This window comes from Aquarana catesbeiana, linkage group LG07 (assembly GCF_042186555.1).
Source record: "Aquarana catesbeiana isolate 2022-GZ linkage group LG07, ASM4218655v1, whole genome shotgun sequence".
NCBI lineage: Eukaryota > Metazoa > Chordata > Amphibia > Anura > Ranidae > Aquarana > Aquarana catesbeiana.
This window is the reverse complement of record NC_133330.1, coordinates 275,268,856-275,289,613: the sequence shown is the minus strand read 5'-3', so window position 1 is coordinate 275,289,613 and position 20,758 is coordinate 275,268,856. Positions and strand designations below refer to the sequence as shown.

General features: G+C 41.8%; 1 protein-coding gene across 1 annotated transcript in view; it reads right to left on the bottom strand.

Annotated features, from left to right (window-relative positions):
- Positions 1-4,731: 4,731 nt before the first annotated feature.
- Positions 4,732-20,758, bottom strand: part of LAMC1 (laminin subunit gamma 1) — a gene marked incomplete in the record, with an annotated part of 179,453 nt that continues 163,426 nt past the window's right edge. Inside the window, 6 exon segments of the mRNA XM_073593363.1 lie at positions 4,732-8,968; positions 9,402-9,501; positions 9,584-9,742; positions 16,127-16,326; positions 16,457-16,571; positions 20,476-20,625. Coding sequence (XP_073449464.1) covers positions 8,712-8,968; positions 9,402-9,501; positions 9,584-9,742; positions 16,127-16,326; positions 16,457-16,571; positions 20,476-20,625 — 981 coding nt within the window.

Genomic DNA, 20,758 nt, shown 5'->3' with positions numbered 1-20,758 from the left:
ACTGTCACTCAGCATCGTGTCCAATGCATTGGAGCATAGGGGAGAGTTGTCTGCCAGGGAAGGCAGGTAAAGATGAAACGACTTATTTCTCCCAGGACTAAAAAAGCAATAAACCCTTGCAGTGTGGGTTTTACTTTTCTTTTTTTTTCAGTTATCAACACACTCAGCTAATACCACTACCTGGGGAAGGGAGTTTCACACTTTTACTGCTCCACTGATACTAGTTAGGATTAAAGCTCAGTTCCAGGCATTCAGCTCCTTTGTAAAAAAGTGATGGCAGGTCCAAGAGGTGCATGACATCTCATGGACTTACCTCTATTATTTATTTCTGACAGGTTTATAGTACTTCCAGAAGACATCTATTGCTGCATTTCTGAAGGCTCAATGCTGATCCTTCAAGTGTCAGCATCTTCAACAGGAGAGTCACTGCAGATTCTATGCCTGCCCCTCCTCTGGCCCAATCACAAAAGCCTTTGTATTATGTGAACTCATTCACAAAATACAAAGGCTTCCCTGAATGGGCAGCAGAGGAGAGGGAATAGCTGCTGTGTGCCTCTCCTCTCTCAAAGCCCTAAGTATCATTCCTGGCACAGCAATAAACCTGTCAGATTTAAAGAGTAGAGAGATAAGTTCAGGAGATGTCATGCACCTCTTTGGCCTTAACTCATAGCGTGCCTGCACTTTTTAAATCACCTTTCCTCCAATCTTGAATTTTGGCTGTGTCTTCTTGATGTTATAATACAGGTTATTACATAATCTCTTTTGATATATTTGCACATTGTGATCTTACCCCCTCCTAAGCGCCCCTTCTCCAGAGTGAATGAATATAAATCTTTGCAATTGTTCCTCCTAACTGAGGTCCTTGAACACCCTTATTTTTGTCCCTTTCTAGTTCAAGGACATCCTTTATGGATAACTGATCCATATTTAAGATGAGGCCAAACCAGTGTTTTGTAAAGGGCTATAATTATTAATCTACAGTATCTCACAAAAGTGAGTACACCCCTCACATTTTTGTAAATATTTTATTCTATCTTTCCATGTGACAACACTGAAGAAATTACACTTTGCTACAATGTAAAGTAGTGAGTGTACAGCTTGTATAACTGTGTAAATTTGCTGTCCCCTCAAAATAACAACACACAGCCATTAATGTCTAAACCGCTGGCAATATGAATAAGTACACCCCTAAGTGAAAATGTCCAAATTGGGCCCAAAGTGTCAACATTTTGTGTGGCCATCATTATTTTCTAGCACTGCCCTCTTGGGCATGGAGTTCACCAGAGCTTCACAGGTTGCCACTGGAGTCCTCTTCCACTCCTCCATGACGGAGCTGGTGGATATTAGAGACCTTGCGCTCCTCCACCTTCCATTTGAGGATGCCCCACAGATGCTCAATAGGGTTTAGGTCTGGGGACATGCTTGGCCGGTCCATCACCTTTACCCTCAGCTTCTTTAGCAAGGCAGTGGTCACCTTGGAGGTGTGTTTGGTGTCGTTGTGTTGAAATACTGCCCTGCAGCACAGTCTCCGAAAAGAGGGGATCATGCTCTGCTTCAGTACACGTTGACATTCATGGTTCCCTCCATGAACTGTAGCTCCCCAGTGCCGGCAGCACTCATGCAGCCCCAGACCATGACACTCCCACCACCATGCTTGACTGTAGGCAAGACACACTTGTCTTTGTACTCCTTACCTGGTTGCCACCACACATGCTTGATAACATTTGAACCAAATAAGTTTATCTTGGTCTCATCAGACCACAGGACATGGTTCCAGTAATCCACGTCCTTAGTCTGCTTGTCTTCAGCAAACTGTTCACGGGCTTTCTTGTGCGTTATCTTTAGAATAGGCTTCCTTCTGGGACGACAGCCATGCAGACCAATTTGATGCAGTGTGCGGCGTATGGTCTGAGCACTGACAGGCTGAACCCCACCTCTTCAACCTATGCAGCAATGCTGGCAGCACTCATTCGTCTATTTCCCAAAGACAACCTCTGGATATGACACTGAGCACATGCACTCAACTTCTTTGGTTGACCATGGAGAGGCCTGTTCTGAGTAGAACCTGTCCTGTTAAACCATTGTATGGTCTTGGCCACCGTGCTGCAGCTCAGTTTCAGGGTCTTGGCAATCTTCTTATAGCCTAGGCCATCTTTATGTAGAGCAACAATTATTTTTTTCAGATCCTCAGAGAGTTCTTTGCCAAGAGGTACCATGTTGAACTTCCAGTGACCAGTATGAGAGAGTGAGAGCGATAACACCAAATTTAACACACCTGCTCCCTATTCACACCTGAGACCTTGTAACACTAATGAGTCACATGACACCAGGGAGGGAAAATGGCTAATTGAGCCCAATGTGGACATTTTCACGTAGGGGTGTACTCACTTTTGTTGCCAGCAGTTTAGACATTAATGGCTGTGTGTCGAGTTATTTTGAGAGGACAGCAAATTTACAGTTATACAAGCTGTACACTCACTACTTTACATTGTAGCAAAGTGCAATTTCTTCAGTGTTGTCACAAGAAAAGATATAATAAAATATTTACAAAAATCAGGGGTCTACTCACTTTTGTGAGATACTGTATATCTTAAATGTATTCTGTTTATAATGTATGACAGAATTCTGCCAGTTGTTAGCTTCAGATTTGTATTGCATGGTACTGACTTAGGTCTGTGATCTACAAGCGCCCCCAGATCTTTTATCCATCACAGATTCTCTCTGAGGAGCCCATCTCTGAGTATTTTGCAAGCATATTTTAAAATGCAAGTGTACAACTGCATTTTTTAATAGTTAACCTCTTCTACCACGTACCTTCTGAAAGAACTGTGGGAGGTGGGCAATGCGTTTATTGCACTTATGTCCATGCCGTTCTTTTTGGGATACAGTCTTTCCAAACTCAAATGGAGCTCAACTGTACTTCTGAAAAGCATGGCTTTCTTTTTAATGTTGCCAAGGGTACACACCTTTAAGAGAGTAGTATGGGTTTGTTTTGTTAAATTATACTTACCTAGGTGGATTCAGCATTGACGCAATGCAGCACCTGTCCCCTGCCATCACTAAGGGTGAGAACACCGCTGATCGCTCAGTTCTCCCCACAGCTCTGAGCACTGCCAGTCACTGGCTCTCTGCTCTGCACCCCCACGCCCCGACTCATTGGAGCGCTAGGCTGTGGAGGGGGCTGGTGCGGCTGGCTCAGGCTCTCACTGGCTTGTTGAGAGGCGGAGCCAGGTGCCAAGCCAAGCTGCTGGATGAACCCTGACCATATGTCACAATCTTTCCCCAGCCAGCACCAGCTCTGTGACTTCAGCCCGCTGTTGGATGGAAACAGGTCACAGGAGTGCAGAACGTACTTCTTTAATTAAAAGGATGCATTTTAATTGCCAACCGCAACTGAAAATATTAGAGCCTGGCTGAACCAAAGTACTGAAGCCAGAGATAACCAAGCAATCAGCCATGGCAGTTTGTCATTCAGAAAAGGGAATTTTATGGTGCAGATGGTAAAGTACTTTTAGAAAACATTCCAGGGACAAATATTAAAAACCAAGTTGGTCTACAAAAAAATCTAGGAATCTTTTTTTTTGTAACCCATCTATGTAATAACACAGAAGGGTCCTCTTATCACAATGCACATCTATCCTTTCCAGGTTTCACCTTTGCTGCCACCTGCTGGTAAAACCACTTTCTGTGGCACCGCCATAGTGATGCTTTAAGAGTCCTTTAAATTTTTATGGTCAAAGGGGTGTTTACTTGTGTGGCCGTGCTCAACACCCCTCTGAAGAGAGATCTGTGGTGGATCACGTCGGATGCATTGAACTGGTGGCTCAGAGGCAATGTGTTGCCTCCTCACCACCTGTGTTAAACTTTGAAAGGCCACAGCACCATGCCACAACCGTGCGCAGTACACACAGTTGAGGCGTGGCCCCATTTAATTGAATGGGTCATGTTTGGCAGGGACTTTTTTTTTTTTTAAACTGTGCCACACTGCACTGTGGCAATGTGTGCCAATATGGCCGCTGGCTATGCTAACTTGTGGCTAGGTGGTAGGGGCCAGTAAAAATACTGATTGACTGCTGTTTTTACCAACCCTTCGCCCACTGTGTAAACAAGGCCATAATTCAGTCATATAAAAACCATGAAACTTTAGCAGGATAGGTGGTGCCACTTTAAATTAACAAGGGGATTTTTGAGAAGGAAACACTCCATGGTTACTCCAGAAACTTCGGAGGGAACCAGCTACTAGATCAGCCTCTCTCAACCTTGTCAACACAGAGGAACCCTTAAAATAACTTTCCAGTCTCAGTGAACTCCTGCTAAAAATAACTATATCTACAACTCATGAGACATTCGTGTGATGGGATGCTCCTTACACTTGTGGTCATCGGGAGTAATTGCCCCATTAGGTAGCATAAGATCAATCGTGTCAGTGGAAACAGAGAGGCAGAAATTGCTCAATTCTCAAGGAACCCCTAGCAACCTCTGGATGAGCCCTTGGGTTCTATGGAACCCTGCACTAGATGGTTTTGATTCGTTTTTCAATGAAACACACAGGTTGGATGACCGATTTGCACGTCAGGATCCCTGTGAACCTCCACCAAAGCTTCCTCTGGCTTCACCCTGTCCAGGTATAGTTCACAATCTTTCAGGTTACACCAGGTCCCATTCCTTAAAATATATATATATGTACTCAACATTCTAAAGAACAAAATACAAGATCATTAGTCTAAGGGGTTACAAATATTCACTTTATTATAAATAAGAAATACTGATTTATACATAAAAAATGTGTAGTGTTTTGTTGAACCCCTTTCTTCCCTGGACAAAAAAAAATGACCACAAATGACCCCCCCTTCCCTTCCCTCTTCTGAACAAGTTGTCCATAAAAGTCCAATATTAGAACACAGTTAACCAAGAGAGCAGAGGGGCACACTACTTCAAGGCCACATGGTTTTCTATGGCAGTTTCCTGGTGGAAAGGGTCTTCAATTGTGGATCAAATAAGCAGAGGTTTCAAAAGGTGTCATGAGACCGAGAAGAAACACTGACACAAGTTAGGGGGCAATGAGGCTTTTCAGTGATGGGGTGAATTTAGCTTTTTTTATGTAAACCCACACAAGTGTCTTTGCTCCTAAATGGGTATGTTACATAGTGTTTCTGGGGAGAGGGTCAGCGAGAGGAAATAAAGAACTGGAGGGCTTGTGACAGCTTAAAAAGACAACTGTTAGCTATGAATGAACTACCCCTTTCCTCCCTCTGACCTCACTTCCCCGTCCTGGCCAGAAATATATTTACAGAGATAAGAAACAAAATAGACATTCAACTTAGTGTTATAATCTGGATACAAAAAATAAAACACTCACAGGAATCAAGCAAATTCAAAATTATTTATAGCACCAGTGTCATTTAAAAAGGGATTTTACTCTCCACATTCTCCCCAAATTGGAGATGATATGCAGAGTGTCCTTCAGATGAGAGATTGCTGTATAGAAAGACTGGGTGTAACAGAGCTGTGCTTTCTCAGAGCTGTAAGGCTAATGTCACACCAGGGGTCTCACCACTTGCCATGTCCAGCTTACATTCCATGCAAGTAAAACGTGACTTGTACTGATTTTGAACATATAGAGAGAATAAGTGGCAGGTACTGTATCTATTGCTAGACTACAAGGATATAGAATATGCCTGTGTGACATAAGGCTAAAAGGGGAAATGAATTACAAATCAGATAATTTCGTCAGCAGTGTTTCTCCTTAACAAAAAAGTCCCAAAATTCGTTTGGATATCACTGTGGGAAGGACAGCTTGGCAGAACTATGATGTTGTGCTACATTAGTAAAGATGTTCTTTTTGGCAGACATGGACAAATACCGAGGTCAGGTAGGCAATGATCTGCGTGCATAAACTGACTTGTCTTCTGACATCTATTATAGATGAAAAGGGGCCAACCAACAAAAACGTGAACGTGTCACAGCTGCTGCCCCTTTTTAGTGTAAAACACTATATATGTGCAAGAAATAATAAAGGTAGGTGCCAGCCCTTTAATTTACAAGTGACTGAAACACAAATACGTATACACAAATGCAAAAAGAAATTTAGATCAAATGGTGAGTCCCTATTTACAATTCAAACAAATCCATAAAGAATAATATAAATTGAGATATGTCTTATGTCATATATATATATATATATGACATATCTAACAATTTATATTACAGTAAAACTTTGGTTTGAGAGCGTTTTGCAAGACAAGCTAAATTTTTAAATACATTTTGACTTGATATACAAGCGATGTCTTGATATACAAGTAGCGTCATGTCACAACTGAGTCTAAAAGAGAAGAGAGGCACCTCTAAGTGTAGCAATATGATTACATTTAATGAAGGTACAACATTTAGCAACATATTGCTACACTTAGAGGCACCTCTCTTCTCTTTTATACTCTGTAGCTCCTGCTGGATTTTGCTTCTAATCTCCTTGTGGAAGCATCCATTTGTGGATGGACATTTTATGGTTACACAACCTAGTCACATTGCTATAATCTTTTATATGGAATATAAACTGAAGGACCTATGAATAAATGGTTGTGGAACGAATCATTTGAGCTTCCATTATTTCTTATGGGGAAATTCGCTTTTAATATACAAGTGCTTTGGATTACAAGCATATTTCTGGAAACGAATTATGCTCGCAATCCAAGGTTTTACCGTATTGTTTATAGATTTGTTTGAATTGTGAAAAGGGACTCACCATTGGATCTAAGTTTCTTTTTGCACTTGAGTATATGTTTCAAATACTTGTAATTTTAAGGGCTAGTGCCTACCTTTATTTTTTTTCTTGCATATAAAAAAAAAACACCTATGCCTGGCTCCTGAATTGCACATTATATTGTCAAACCTGCCATTCTGAATTTTAGGTATACCCGCAAAACAGTTATAATTACACTAAAATTCTTAAATGGTACACATTTCTTTAAAACACATTAAAAAAAAAATTTGTGAATAATTAAAATAAAATGGTTTCTGCACCCTGTTGCTTTCAGGCATATTGACTCTTGAAAAATTTGAAATGTCTCTTACGATTGTCCGGATGGTGCAGTTATCAAAATTCTCTTCCTTAGTTGTTTAGCCGGAGTGCTTCTAAACACACCTACTAATGATAAAGGAATAGTAGGGGTAGTGTCATAATAAACACACCACTGAGACAGCTGTGAAAGATTGACTACCCACTTCAAGAGACAACAGTGCATAAAGCAAGTGCAAGACCCACTCTAATGTCTTCTTAAGATTATTATATTTGGGGTCTTCGAAAAGCATTCTGCAGATTTTTTTTTTTTTTTTTTTGTAAATTTAACAATGGAGTAACAAACATTATGAATTTGGCCATGCTGGCAGTCTACGCCACACAAAGTATTCTAAATGTACCAAATTTGGTGTGATCTTAAATGTTTTTTACAAGCTGACTATAAAAAACAGAACTAGTCATTGAATTACAATGGGCAAAACCTGCAATAGGTGAGTATTTCACCTGAAAAGTTATAATACAGAATGAAAGATCAGTTCCTTTCTTTGTCGTGAATAGTGGCTATTTTAATAATTATAATAAAATAAGAATCTACTATACTACAGAGTGCAGAAATCTCAAATATATAGCTATGGACTGGATATAAACACCTCCTCTGATACTGCTGACATATAAACTATTGTAAAAGGAATATATACATTATGGCAACTAAATAAAAATATTCCAGTGAATCTTAAATGGGCAAGGACAGGAGTCACCTCTGGCTGCTGATTACCTATAGACTTCATTTGGCTTTATGACGGGTAACTTGTTTAAATGTTGCTACAATTATATCTGGTGACCTCTTGCTACCGTGCCATGAACACTTTGCTAGTTGAACTCCTGAGAGCTGGGTGCCTTTTAGGGTACAGTTCTGAGATGCCAATGCATTTATATAACCTGTCTTAATGGCTTGCCCCAGCTTCCATGCAGCTACATTTACAGCAATGCATTAAACTAGCTCACTGCAAACAAGGGTATTTTATTCTAGTCTCGATTTTGGGGCCCTTCTATACAGCAATGAACAGAAGCCTGTACTCTTATCATTGTCAGGGATAATACTGACTGTGTGGCTAAGCTTTAGGGCAGGAGGCCAGGCAGTAGGTTAGTTGAAGGGAATGGAAGGCAAGAGGAGTGTATTACAAGGAACACGTGGCATCCTGCTAATTTTCCGGAGCAATAGGCCCTAATTTTCTAGAAGGAGAAAAGCATAGCTTTATTAACCACTTCTGTGCCACAAGGCACTTGAATGTATTGCATTGAAGAAATAGCTACTGCTGAACCGGTTAACCCTTCCTAGAATTTGTCCCTTGGCTAACACTGCAAACCACCATGTGTGGTGGCCCAGTGGTTTTATTAGGTTGTGTAGAGGCCTGGAAATAGCTTGCTCTCTCAGTTATATATTTCTCTGGAGGAAGGAGAGCAGCAAGCTCAGACAGATGCCTCTGGTATATTCGGTACGGTACACAGTTCAGGTGAAGTAATATATTTCCAATTATGGCCCCCATACAGTTCAATATTTTGGAGGGCGCAGTGTGAATGGCGTGTAGGACAGACAAGTCTGGGATTGGTGAGTAATAAGGCACTTCACAGCCAAAACATGGAGGTTGGTGAGGAAGGAAGTTTGGCTAAGCTCCTCCCTTTCTTCCCAGAGGCATTAGGGCTTCTCGATGATGGGAGTGTTGTAGCAGCCAGGAGGCAGTGTGTTTTTAATGTCCTCAAGGTTATTGATGTCTTTAATGATCTGGTCAATATCTTGCTGATAGGAAAGTAGTGCTGCGTCCTGCGACCGTGCCGACTCCTCCAGCTGTGCCACCTTCTTGTCTAGATCGCTGTCACGGAGCTGGGACTTGGCATCCTCCAATGTCCTTTCCAGCTCATTAAGCTTTGATACATCCACAGAATCCAGCTTACCTATTATTCAAAGAAAGAAAAATTATACTTTGTAATCACTGAAAATGGAATGCTACCTATTTTTTTTCTTTTTGCAAAGTTTGGGTAGATGTTGCTGCTATCCTAGCGCTTAAATGGCTGAAGCGCCTTTGTTGATAGCTGCATCCAGTTCCCTAGAAATCCCTGAACTATGGGCACAGATGACAATGTAGTACAAATAAGCCTGCCCATCCTTCTAAAGCTGTACATCTCAACTCATACAGACAAAGCTCAAAGATGTACATCCCAAATCATACATACAGACAAAGCTCATAAAGATGTACATCTAAAATCATACATACAAAGCTCATAAAGATGTACATCTCAACTCGTACATACAGGACAAAGCTCATAAAGATGTACATCCCAACTCATACATACAAAGCACACATGAGACTCTTAGACAATTTGTTACCAAGCTGGTTGAGCAAATCATTGATCGTTGTGAGGACGCTGTTGACCGACTGTTTTGCTTTCCTGGCGTTTTGTTCAGCTTCTTCTGCTGCGTCAGTGGCCTGGAGGAAGGCAGAAGCCATTATACACAGGTGGCATGCAATGCAATTCCCCCAATTTTCCATTTATCTTCAGAAAGCTTACCATGTTAGCCATCATCATGTCATTGTCTGCTTCGGACTGCTTCTTCTTCAGCTGGTTCTCAGCATCTTGCAGTTGGCGCAACATGTCCTGCAGCTCTCCGTCCAAACCCGTCACATCCTGGTATGTTTTGTCAGCATCTGCTTTGGCTGCAGCAGCATCCTAAATGATAACAGAGATGGTCAAAAAAACACAAAGGGATTAAAAACCAAAAAAAAGACAATTTTTGATGTATGTTACACTTAAAAAAACATTCATAAGAGAAACCATAAAGGCTGCCATGGCCGATCTTCTAAAAATGCCAGTTTCCAGCCTATTCTAGTATCCTCTCTTCTCAGTATAAAATGAGTCACTTACCTCTTTCAATGCAAATTGGAAAAGTCAGAACTTCTTATGTGCATAATTGTTCTGGGTGAGACAAAGCACTGAAGCAATAGAATCAGTATGACAGCAATGAAACTTGCATTTGCAGGTGACATGTCAGCAACAGCAACTTCCATTTTGTTTTTCAGGAAAAGTTTTCTTTAAAGGGGTTGTAAACCCTCAAGGTTTTTCACCTTGGTGCATTCTATGCATTAAGGAGAAAAACCTTCTGTGCTGCCACTCCCCAGAGCCCCTCTTTTACTTACCTGACCCCGATCTTTCCAGCGACGAGAACGAGCCCAGAAGCTCCAGCCGCTGTCTCAGATCCTCATTGGATAAATTGATAGCAGCAGCCATTGGCTCCCGTTGCTGTCAATCAAATCCAGTGACACAGGCGCCCCCTCCCAAGTCCTGCTGTCTGTGTCAATGGATGCAGCAGCAGGACTCGGGAGAGTGCCTGCAGGAGCGTCCCCTTGGAATGCGGGTTTCCGAAGGGGGAATAGATGCAGGGAGGAGCCAGGTATCTGCATGTCTCTTTACACAAATAGGTTCGTTTCTGAATTTAGGACAGCTGAATTTCAAAATGTTCATTAGGACATTTTCCTTACTGCACTTTCTACCACAGCAAAGTGTTTAAGGCAACTGTATGTGGATAGGAATATTAAAGTAGAACTAAAAGGCAAAACTTTTTTCATTTTGGATTTAGCAAGGGAGGGTTATAGCCCCTGTCAGATTTTTTTTTTTCTTTTTTGCGCCATTTATGTCTCATTGTGGAGATTTCGGCCTTGGAGGAATTAGCTCTCCTAAATGTCTCCTACCTTCTGAATAGTAGGACAGGAGCGTGGGTATCACAAGAGTAGAGGATAAAAATGACAAATATTTTGGCAGGTAAAACAGTGATATATAAGGCAGCAGTGTGATTCAAGGGGAGGAGGGCAGAGAGCCAGAGCATTGTGTGTATAAGAAAGCAGTGTGATCCAGGGGGAGGGGGGCAGAGGGCCGAAGCATTGTGTGTATAAGGCAGCAGTGTGATCCAGGGGGAGGAGGGCAGAGAGCAGGAGCATTGTGTGTATAAGGCAGAAGTTTGATCCAGGGGGAAGGGGGCAGAGAGCCAAAGCAGTGTGTGTATAAGGTAGCAGTGTGATCCAAGGGGAGGAGGGCAGAGAGCTGAAGCATTTTGTGTATAAGGCAGCAGTGTGATCCAGGGGGAGGGGGGCAGAGAGCCGAACCACTGTGTTTATACGGCAGTAGTGTGATCCAGGGGGAGGGGCAGAGAGCCAAAGCATTGTGTGTATAATGCAGCAGTGTGATCCAGGGGGAGGGGGCAGAGAGCCCGAGCATTGTGTGTATAAGGCAGCAATGTGATCCAAGGGGAGGTGGGCAGAGAGCTGAAGCATTGTGTGTATAAGGCAGCAGTGTGCTCTAGGGGGAGGGGGGCAGAGAGCCGAAGAATTGTGTGTACAAGGCAGCAGTGTGATCCAGGGGGAGAGGGGCAGAGAGCCAGAGCATTGGAGCATTATGTGTATAAGGCATGTAAAAAAATCATGTTCGTGATCCAAGGGATTCAAAATTATGAGTTTAGTGGTCCGTGAGGTATGAAAGGTTGGTCACCACTGACCTAGCCCACTACAACCAGACTGGGAAGCCTTGTCACACTGTACCGTAGGAGGGAATCACAATTTCCTATTAAATTACACTGTTCTCAGTGACCTCTCACTCTCTGTAAACTACACAGGGCAATGATCTGAGCCTAGAACACTTTGCATAAGATTATAATTTATGCATTTATATAAGCAGAATGCCAAGTAAACACATTTTTCAGCCTCCAGACTGCGTCTGTATGAGTGTACTTACAGTAGATTTGCCTTCTAATGCAGAGCAACCTCCTCCAGCCTGCACTCTTATTAATGTGCAGATAGCAAAACTGCCTTGTTTTCCTGAAAGCTCAACCTACAAGCTTACAATTAGATGTGCTGTTTTTCTGCTTTGACTGGACAGAACAGAAAACAGATCCTAAGCTGATAATAACTAGACAGGAAAGCTTGACATTTCTGAGAAATACTCAGTAGACCAGATGTGTGCAGCGTCAGGAGAACAAAGCACTTTCATCTCAGACATTAGACAAGCAGAAAACACAGGAGGAGTCAATATGGGACACAGACACCCTAGTATATCTACCCTCTATTTATCAGGTGCTTCTTCACTATGTGATTATATAGCACTGCCTATAAAGGGAGTTTCTCACCTGCAGAAAACTACGTTCTTGTAAATGTGACTTTACATACAAATAATGAAGACAACCATAGACAATACACATGCTAAAAGGTAGCCACAGACATGAGATAATCATGGGCCAATTTACACTGATCAGCCATAACATTATGACCCACTAACAGGTAAAGTGAATAACACTGATTAGCTTGTGACAATGGCACCTGAAAGTGGGAAGGATATGTCAGGCAGCAAGTGAACATTTAGTCCCTGAAGTGGATTTGTTGAAAGTAGAAAAAAACAAAAACAAAATGGGCAGGTGTAGAGATTCGAGTGACTTGACCGATCAATCACTTTTTCTTTCACATCATGCGGATGGCAGGGGGTGTGTGCCTCTCTTACCTGAAGAAGAGATGACACCAGGATGCAGGATGGGAAGTCCTATTCACGGAGGCCCCACCTCACAGGCCTTGGCTGGTGCCAGATACCACAGCGTGCCTTCAGAGATCTAGTGGAGTTAATGCTTCGAAAGGCTAGGGGTGTTTTGGGGGCAAAAGTGGGACCTACTCAATATTAGGTGGGTGGTCATAATGTTATGGCTGATCGGTGTATATCTTCAGGTATTAGCATACACCACTGACTGACCTTTTCTAAGGGCAATACTATTATCAGCTGGGTTGGATGTTCTGGTTTATTGAAAGATAAGGTTGTAACTGGGGATGTCTGGCCACTCAATCCTCAATGATGCCTGCTGCATACCAACCCTCCACCACCTGATGGGATTACACCCAATCTGAGCACAGTCCTGCCCTCAGCTGGGCTCCCAATGGCTGCGGGCAATGGGCTTTGACTATAATCTTAGTATGGACAAATGCAGCCCAGCTGTCGCCTGCGCACTGAAAATGAAAAAAATATTTAAATGGATGCCGGTACCGCCAAGCAAAATGTAGTTGACCTATTTTTATTTACTCCACAGGGACAGCGTGTCAGGGAATATTGGGCCCCCTTTCCCTTGGGGCCTGTGTGCCCCGTACACATGGATGATAAGTCACTGGCACATGGGGTGATTAGGGTGTGCCCTAGTGTGAATATAAGGCAGGCAGAATCACACTGCTGCCTTATATATCAGGATTAGTTATAACAGAGGGGCTGTTAGTGACAATTGCTAATCTTTCTTTTCAACTAATCGTGGCGGGGGGATAAAGGAGAGCTGTGGATGACGGAAGCTCATAAGCTGACCACTGTACCACTAAGCAGCCCTGATTATCATGGTCAGCTCACAGAGGGACACACAGGAAGTGGCAGGATCGGCCAGGTTTTTTACAGTTTAGAGAGGCAGGTTAGACAGCATAAGCACTGTGCTGTTTAATCTGCTAATAAGGGACCAGAATTTTTTAATTTTTTTTTAGGGTTACAAACACTTTAATTTTGACATCAAATTTCGATTTAGTTACAGTCTTTTGACTAAAATTTTTTTTGTTATCTGATTGGTTTTAGTAGTATTTTAGTCGACTAAAACCTCCAGTATATTCTATTTGTCTAAAATCGAATGGGTTTAGTTAAATTGTAATGCATTATTTAAAGCATAGTTCCACCCTCAAAAAAGTTTTTTTTTTTTAAAGTCAGCAGCTACAAACACTGTAGCTGCTGACATTTAATAAGGACAATTACCTGTCTGAGGCCGATCTATCCATCGGATGAGGTGCAGGCGCTGCCACTGTAACTAAGGGAAACCAGCAGTGGAGCCTTCAGGTGTCATAGACGGCTTCCTACTGCGCATGCGCGAGTCGCGCAACGCTTTCTAAATGGCCCCGTTGTCTTCTGGGACACGCACAGGTCCCAGAAAGCAGCCGGAGGGGGGGGGGGGGCATAGCCAGAAGAGTAAATAACGTACCTCGCCGCCGCAAGGCTGGGATGGAAGTTCACCTTTTTACTACATTAAGAAAAAAAAAAAAAAATTGTATATCCAAAAACAAGGGGTGGTCTTTCGTTTAAGAACAAGTATTAAAGTTGGGTAGAACTCCGCTTTAAGCATTTCTTTAGATTTGCCAAACTCATTATATGCTTCTGGAGTGAAACATCTAATATGTTATTATTTCTGGTATTAAGGTTTGAACATGCACTACAGAGATTTAACCGTTGCAATATATAACGTCTTTATAAATAAAACCAAGATTCATAAAGAAATATATTGCTTTTTGACAAGCAGATGTACAACTTAAAAATATAGAAAACCCAAAAAAACTGCAAACTCTATTGGCTGTAATGCCATTGCACATATTACCTGAATATATTACCAATATTAAATATTAAGAAAAAAAAAATAAGAAAAGCCTTTTTCTTATAGCAGCTAAGTAGATGCCCCCTACTTATTCTTATGTGGTAGTGCAGTGTTAATTTTTACGTCAAATTTTAATTTAGTTTTAGATATATTCTTTTGTATTTTAGTCTTTTGACAAAAATGCCATTTTAGTTTTAGTTGTATTTTAGTCTTTTGACAAAAATGCCATTTTAGTTTTAGTCCTATTTTAGTCTTTTGACTAAAATGCCATTTTAGTCCTATTTTAGTCTTTTGACTAAAATGCCATTTTAGTTGTATTCTAGTCATCTCAATTGTTTTAGTCGTATTTAGTCGACTAAAATAGTATTAAATTTAGTAGACTAAATTAACACCAGTGTGCCCAGGCACGCCCGACACACCCTGTGTGTAAGCTTATGTACATTAGCAATCATCTACCCAATTATTCGGTGGCTGGACATTTTGACCGCTCTAATGTGTACGGCAAGAACCTTGATCAGATTAGAGCAGCACCTATTTTTAAACAGTATCCTATTTCAATCAAGTATGATTGCACAGTACTGTTGTCTAGTCAGAACCACCTGTGTAAATTGTATTCTGGAACTACCACAATCCTCAGACAGCATAGCACATCTTGATTTTAAACTGTATGGCTAGGAAGTCTTGTGATATGGAGAGACTGCCGACATCACATGGCCAGCATTCCAGGATAGGCGGAGCGACGCGCTGACGTCACCTCGTGTGCTACTGTTTATGTCCCAAAAGGACGGGTTTGTCTGATTGCACGCCAGCTGGCACATCAGACTTCAGGCTTTTATTGATGCTACTATTTGTAAGTGTAATACTTTGCTTCTTTTAATAAATTTAATAAGGTTTTACACTATTTGGAGCATTTATATTTTATATGTACTACGTGTATCAACTCATCGGTCTGAATGGTTATGAGACGGTCTGAAGAGTTTGAGTGTGCTCGCTGCATATTGGAATCAAGCTGTGCTTTATACTACATGCTTTCCTTGATCCTCTGTAATGGGGGATCACGGTCATCTGGTAAGAAGTGATTTCTTCTAATTTGGTGGTGGATTCAGCACGATGTTTCTAACATCATTTGGAGCCGCCATTGCACATACAGATGGACTTCATCGATTAAGTTTTGAATACTGGTGGACTTCATATTCATTTATAATCCATATAATCAATTATTATGGTTTGCATATATTTTTTGAACAATAGTGGACTACATATTGATTAATTATCATTTATGATTTAAAGGTTTAGCGCGATTCTATTTTTCTCCTAATAATTCCAGGAAGTCTGTCTGCACTGGAAGGTCTTTTTAGTCCAGTATTCTCTGAGCTTGTGCCTTTGGTTTTCCACAGAATCTCGCTGAGGATTAACCGCAGAAACCTAAATGCACTGCAATAAGCGATCTTTAAAGATTCTAGGTGAAGTTTGACTGAGCCAAGGCCTACTGAAATAAGTGGCAATGCAGAAAACTGCATGTAATTCTGCATTTTCGTGTGTTTGTAGTACCTCTGGGAATTTAGTTTCACCAGCATCGCCATCATCCATAGATATGGACAGCTATGGCCAGGAAAAGCCATGGTTGCTCTCTATTTTCCTTTTGGGAGGATCTTGTGATTGTAGTGAAACGCAAGCAACACTTTGCTTACCTTTTGGACAGCATTTGCTATCTTCTCAGCCTCCTCCGCTTTGCTCTTTGCTCCTCTAGCATCAGCATTGGCGTTGCCTAGTGCACTTTCAGCTTGGCGAGTCTTATTGTTGGCTTCAGTGATGATCTGGTTGATGGTAGGGATCTTCCGCAGAGCTGCTTCGGCTGCTGTTTTATTGTCATTCACTCGCTTGTCAAAGTCTGAGTTGGAGAGGAAAAACGGTTACATAATTAATAAAAGAATGAAGAGCAGGAATGACATTACTTTCTTTGACTCATTCCAAAGGCAATCTAAACATAATAAGCTATACATATAAAAAAGCTTCCTAACCTCTCAAGTTGTTCAGTATGTCGTTGGCCTCTTGCAGTGTGGTACGACCTTTCTTTGCTGCCTCCTCAGCTTGGGCTTTTGCAGCATCCGCTCGAGCAAGTAACTGATCAGCAGTCTAAAGAGACAAGGGACAGACGTGAATACAGACCAGCCTGGGCACAAAATAAATAGAAAGCTCAGTGCAGATAAAAAGATCTACTTAACACGGGTGAAAGCAGTTTCAAACAAGCAAAAACACAAATACCTTAAAATGGAACTAGGTGCTCTAATGTAAAAATAACTGCTGGCAGTAGACTTTTAAAACGTCAGAAAATGAAAGCCAATTGGTTACCATGCGCAGCTGCTCCAAATTCTGGCTGATCCAACCTTCAAAAATTCCCCTCACTGTATGTCTCTTCTCTGCAATAAAAGCTCATCTTCTTCTAAAGGTTCACCTTTCTTGGAAAAATTGCTGCTCTCATCTCTCTCCAATACTACTCAAATAAAAGCCTAGGCCAGGGGTACTGAATTAAAATTCACGGAGGTCCGGTTAGTAAAGTTTTCTTCCAGCAGAGGTCCGAACTGCATGTTTGTGCTAAGACTCATATCTTTCACATTACAGCACCCTCTCTGAAACCACTTCTCATCGGCATCTCTACATGAAATCGCACGTGTTCTGGACCCGCAGACGTACACGCCACAATTTAGCACGTGTCCTCAGTCGCCCTCCACATCACCTGCCGTCCACCTCCTTTCACTGTAGTTTTCTCACACTTGACATAAACCCCCTCCAACAGTACTGTCCTAAACTCCCCCCGCCTCCCCACCAATAATTATCCTCAGTCCCCCCATTACAGTTCTTAGACCCATCCATATAACAGTCCTTAGACCCCTCCATATTACAATTCTCAGCCTCCCCAATTCCTCCACCCCCCCATTTCTGTCATAAGCCCCCGCATTACTGTCCTCACCTCTCCCAGTAAAGTACTCAGCGCCCCTCCCCCCACACATTACAATACTCAGCGCGCCCCACCCCCCATTACGGTTCTTAGTTCTCCCACATTACCACCATTCACACTAATGTCCTTAGCCCACCTTACACAGATGGAAGGGCGGGAGGCACAGTAAGTCTGAATGGACGGTGAGAGCTGCAAACTAGTGATTTGTTGCTAGGACCACCCTACATCCTAGCAACCAATCACCTGCTTGTTTACCTCAAGAAGCTCCCTCAATCCCCCCAGAACTGTCCTGCCTCCCACTGTCGGCTCTGCAAGGATGACAGTGGTGATGGTTGGGAGAACAGGTTCCTAAATGGTTCAACCGATGCGGTCCGGATGGGACAGCGATTGGGTCCGGATCCAGACTGTGGTCCGCCTTTTACTGATGCCGAGGCCTAGGCCAAATGGTCATGTGATCTTTTAAAGTGAAGCTTCCTGGATCAGACTAGATGATCCTTCCCTTTAGAGCAACATTGGAAAGGGCTTGTATCAGCATTTACTGTATTAATTGAAGTCATTCTAATAATATTTTTACATTCGTTTAGAAATATTAACATAGGTTTAATTGAACATTTTTTATATGAGTCCATTTTATTACTGCTGGGCTCCAGGGTTAAAAAGGTCCATTGCTCCAAGGCACCCTTTAGTGTCCTTCCTATTTTGTGTACAGATGTCCCACACAATAAAAACTAACAAAGCCTAACCTTGCTAAGTAACAAGACATGATGTTTTCATCGATACTCACTATGAAAGCATACACCTGATTCACACACTCTTATCAGTAGGTGTTGCTTCCTGCCACAAACAGAGTTACCCTAGTGTATTTCTTATTACAATACCACTTCATTTACTTTCGGGAGTAGTCCTTTAAAACACTCTAAATGAGTTCAAATGTTCCCACTAACATGTACAAGGAGGAAAAAAGACATTCTTGGCTCACACTCTGACATACCATAACATGCAATGCTGTATAGATGGAAAAGCCTCAGGACAAACCATGTCAAGATTCAAAGCAGGTGGTGATATTAGAGGGGATTTTCCCTATATTTACTAGGCAACAGACTTAGTACAACAGGTTGGATGGAATATTTCTAGGCTTTCTCACATGACAATAATGCACTTCTGAACATCTGTGTACATTTAATAGTAAAAAAAAAAAACAAAAAAAAAAAAAAAAACTATACAATAAAATAATTAAGACCTCATGCACACTAAAAAATGCTGCTTATACAGGCTTTGGGCATTTTTTTTTCAGTCTGTATAAGCAACTTTATGTCAGCCTATTTGCCCATGCACATTTGGGCATTTACAGGCATATTTGCAGCGATCACAATTGCGTTTTAGAGAGGCAGAAAAAACATTTGCTTCGCATAAGCATGTCCAAATGTGTACATTATGAGCATTGTGAAAAAATTAGCAGAGGGGAAGGTTTTGGAAAAATGGCTTATAAAAGCTAACGCCCATAAACGTGCATACATTTTGTGCAATACAAGCCACAATGAGCATTTGTAACGCTGCTTTTACTACTAGATGTTCAGCCACCTGGTGTGCATGGACTTGCAAAGGGACCGGAAGTGCGTGAAGTAACATGACCAAGTATCACCTCTAACGGTACTTGGTCACGTTACTTAACGCACTTCCGGTCCCGTTGGTTGTTCCGGGTAGGACGGTGGAACACACGCCAGCTACGGGGCTAGCCGCGAGGCACCTTGCAGCCCCAGCACCGGGCCAAGGCACATCTCCATGTAAGCAGCCATTTGGCATATGTATTTTTTAACCTTTAAAACAAACAGGATTACGCTATTGGATCCTTAGTCTCTCTTTCCACATATCCCATCTATGATCTCTGCAGAGGAGGGGTTATCTTTATTCATAGCCTTCATCATTGCAGCAAGCATTATCTTGCTAAAGTTTATTTCGACTCGCTTTTTAATTAACGGAGTCAATGTTCTCTGGTAAGCAGATTTTATATAAGAGCACGTTGGGTGTATTCTTATCAAGCTGGTGAAAGAATATCTACATTTTCTCTGGAATCTGAACACAGAGGCTTATCTGGATTTCTTTAGTGGTTTAATTGGGACATTTTATTCCTTTGCATGCCTTATCTCTGTTTTTTATATAGCCAGTACCACATATTTATATCACTTGTGTATATTCACCTATGGCACATTGCGCTTTATCTGTTTATACAAATGTTCATTGTTTGAGCACAATTCACCAATTAATTTTGTTTGCTTAGTTAATCATTGTTATAGAGCGCCCTCTACACCCTATCAAATGGTGGAAATTGTTAGAAAAGCTACTTTTAAGACTGCATTAGGACTTTTGTGACAGAAGGACAACACAGGAGCACAACTGGGAGACCGCTGTCCAGGGCGACACCATAATGCTAGTGTGGTGATACACTTTAGGAATGAAAAAATAAACATGCTGCACTTTTCTCGGATAGTCACTACCAAATGAAGTATAAATCTATGTGTCAGGGGGCCTTAAAGCGGGGTTCCACTCAAATTTTTAACTTAATCTTACCCCCTTCAGTTAATAGCATAGATGTTCAAATGCCGCACGAAAATTTTTTTTATCGCTGTAATTACCCTTATATTGTACTTTATTGTGGCACTTCCTGTCTCTCCTCCCATGGGAGTAGGCGTGTTTATTGCCTTTCCGCGGCGCCGCACTGTCTCCTGGGAGCTTAGTGTCAGGCTTCCCAAGATTCAGTGCGGAAACAATGATCATGCGTGTGAACAAGCTGTGAATGAACAGCATTCACCGCATCCCGGAAATCAATGCTTGTGGGCTTCACATACCCACAAGCAAGATGGAAACAGCCAGCATCACATTTGTTAAGTTATTCTTCAGTACGAAAACAGACAGAGGCGGAAATATTACACCCAAACTGTGAGTATTATTTTGGGGTTAGCAAAGTGTCTCAATGACCTAAAGAAAAAAAAAAAAAGATTGGTCGCCGGACTCCCGCTTTAAGCATAAGCAGAGCATATATGTCACATGACATGGAACCCTTGAAACATGACATGGACCCACCTGCTGTTCACTTTTGCCTTTGTCAAGCAAACGTTTGACTTCCGCCTCCCGACCCCTCATGTCATCTCGCAGATCTTCATAATCTTTCAATTTCCTGTCAATCAGCATATCCAGCTCTTCAGCCTCCTTCTGAATTTTTCCAGCCTCATTCTTAAAATTAGCGAAACAATTATAGAAGAAAATATATGTAGTTATTCAACATACAACTTTTAAGTCCTAATATTACACTGCTAAGCAATTACTGGATTGTAAGACTAGAACTGGTATTTGGGAGTGGAATGTC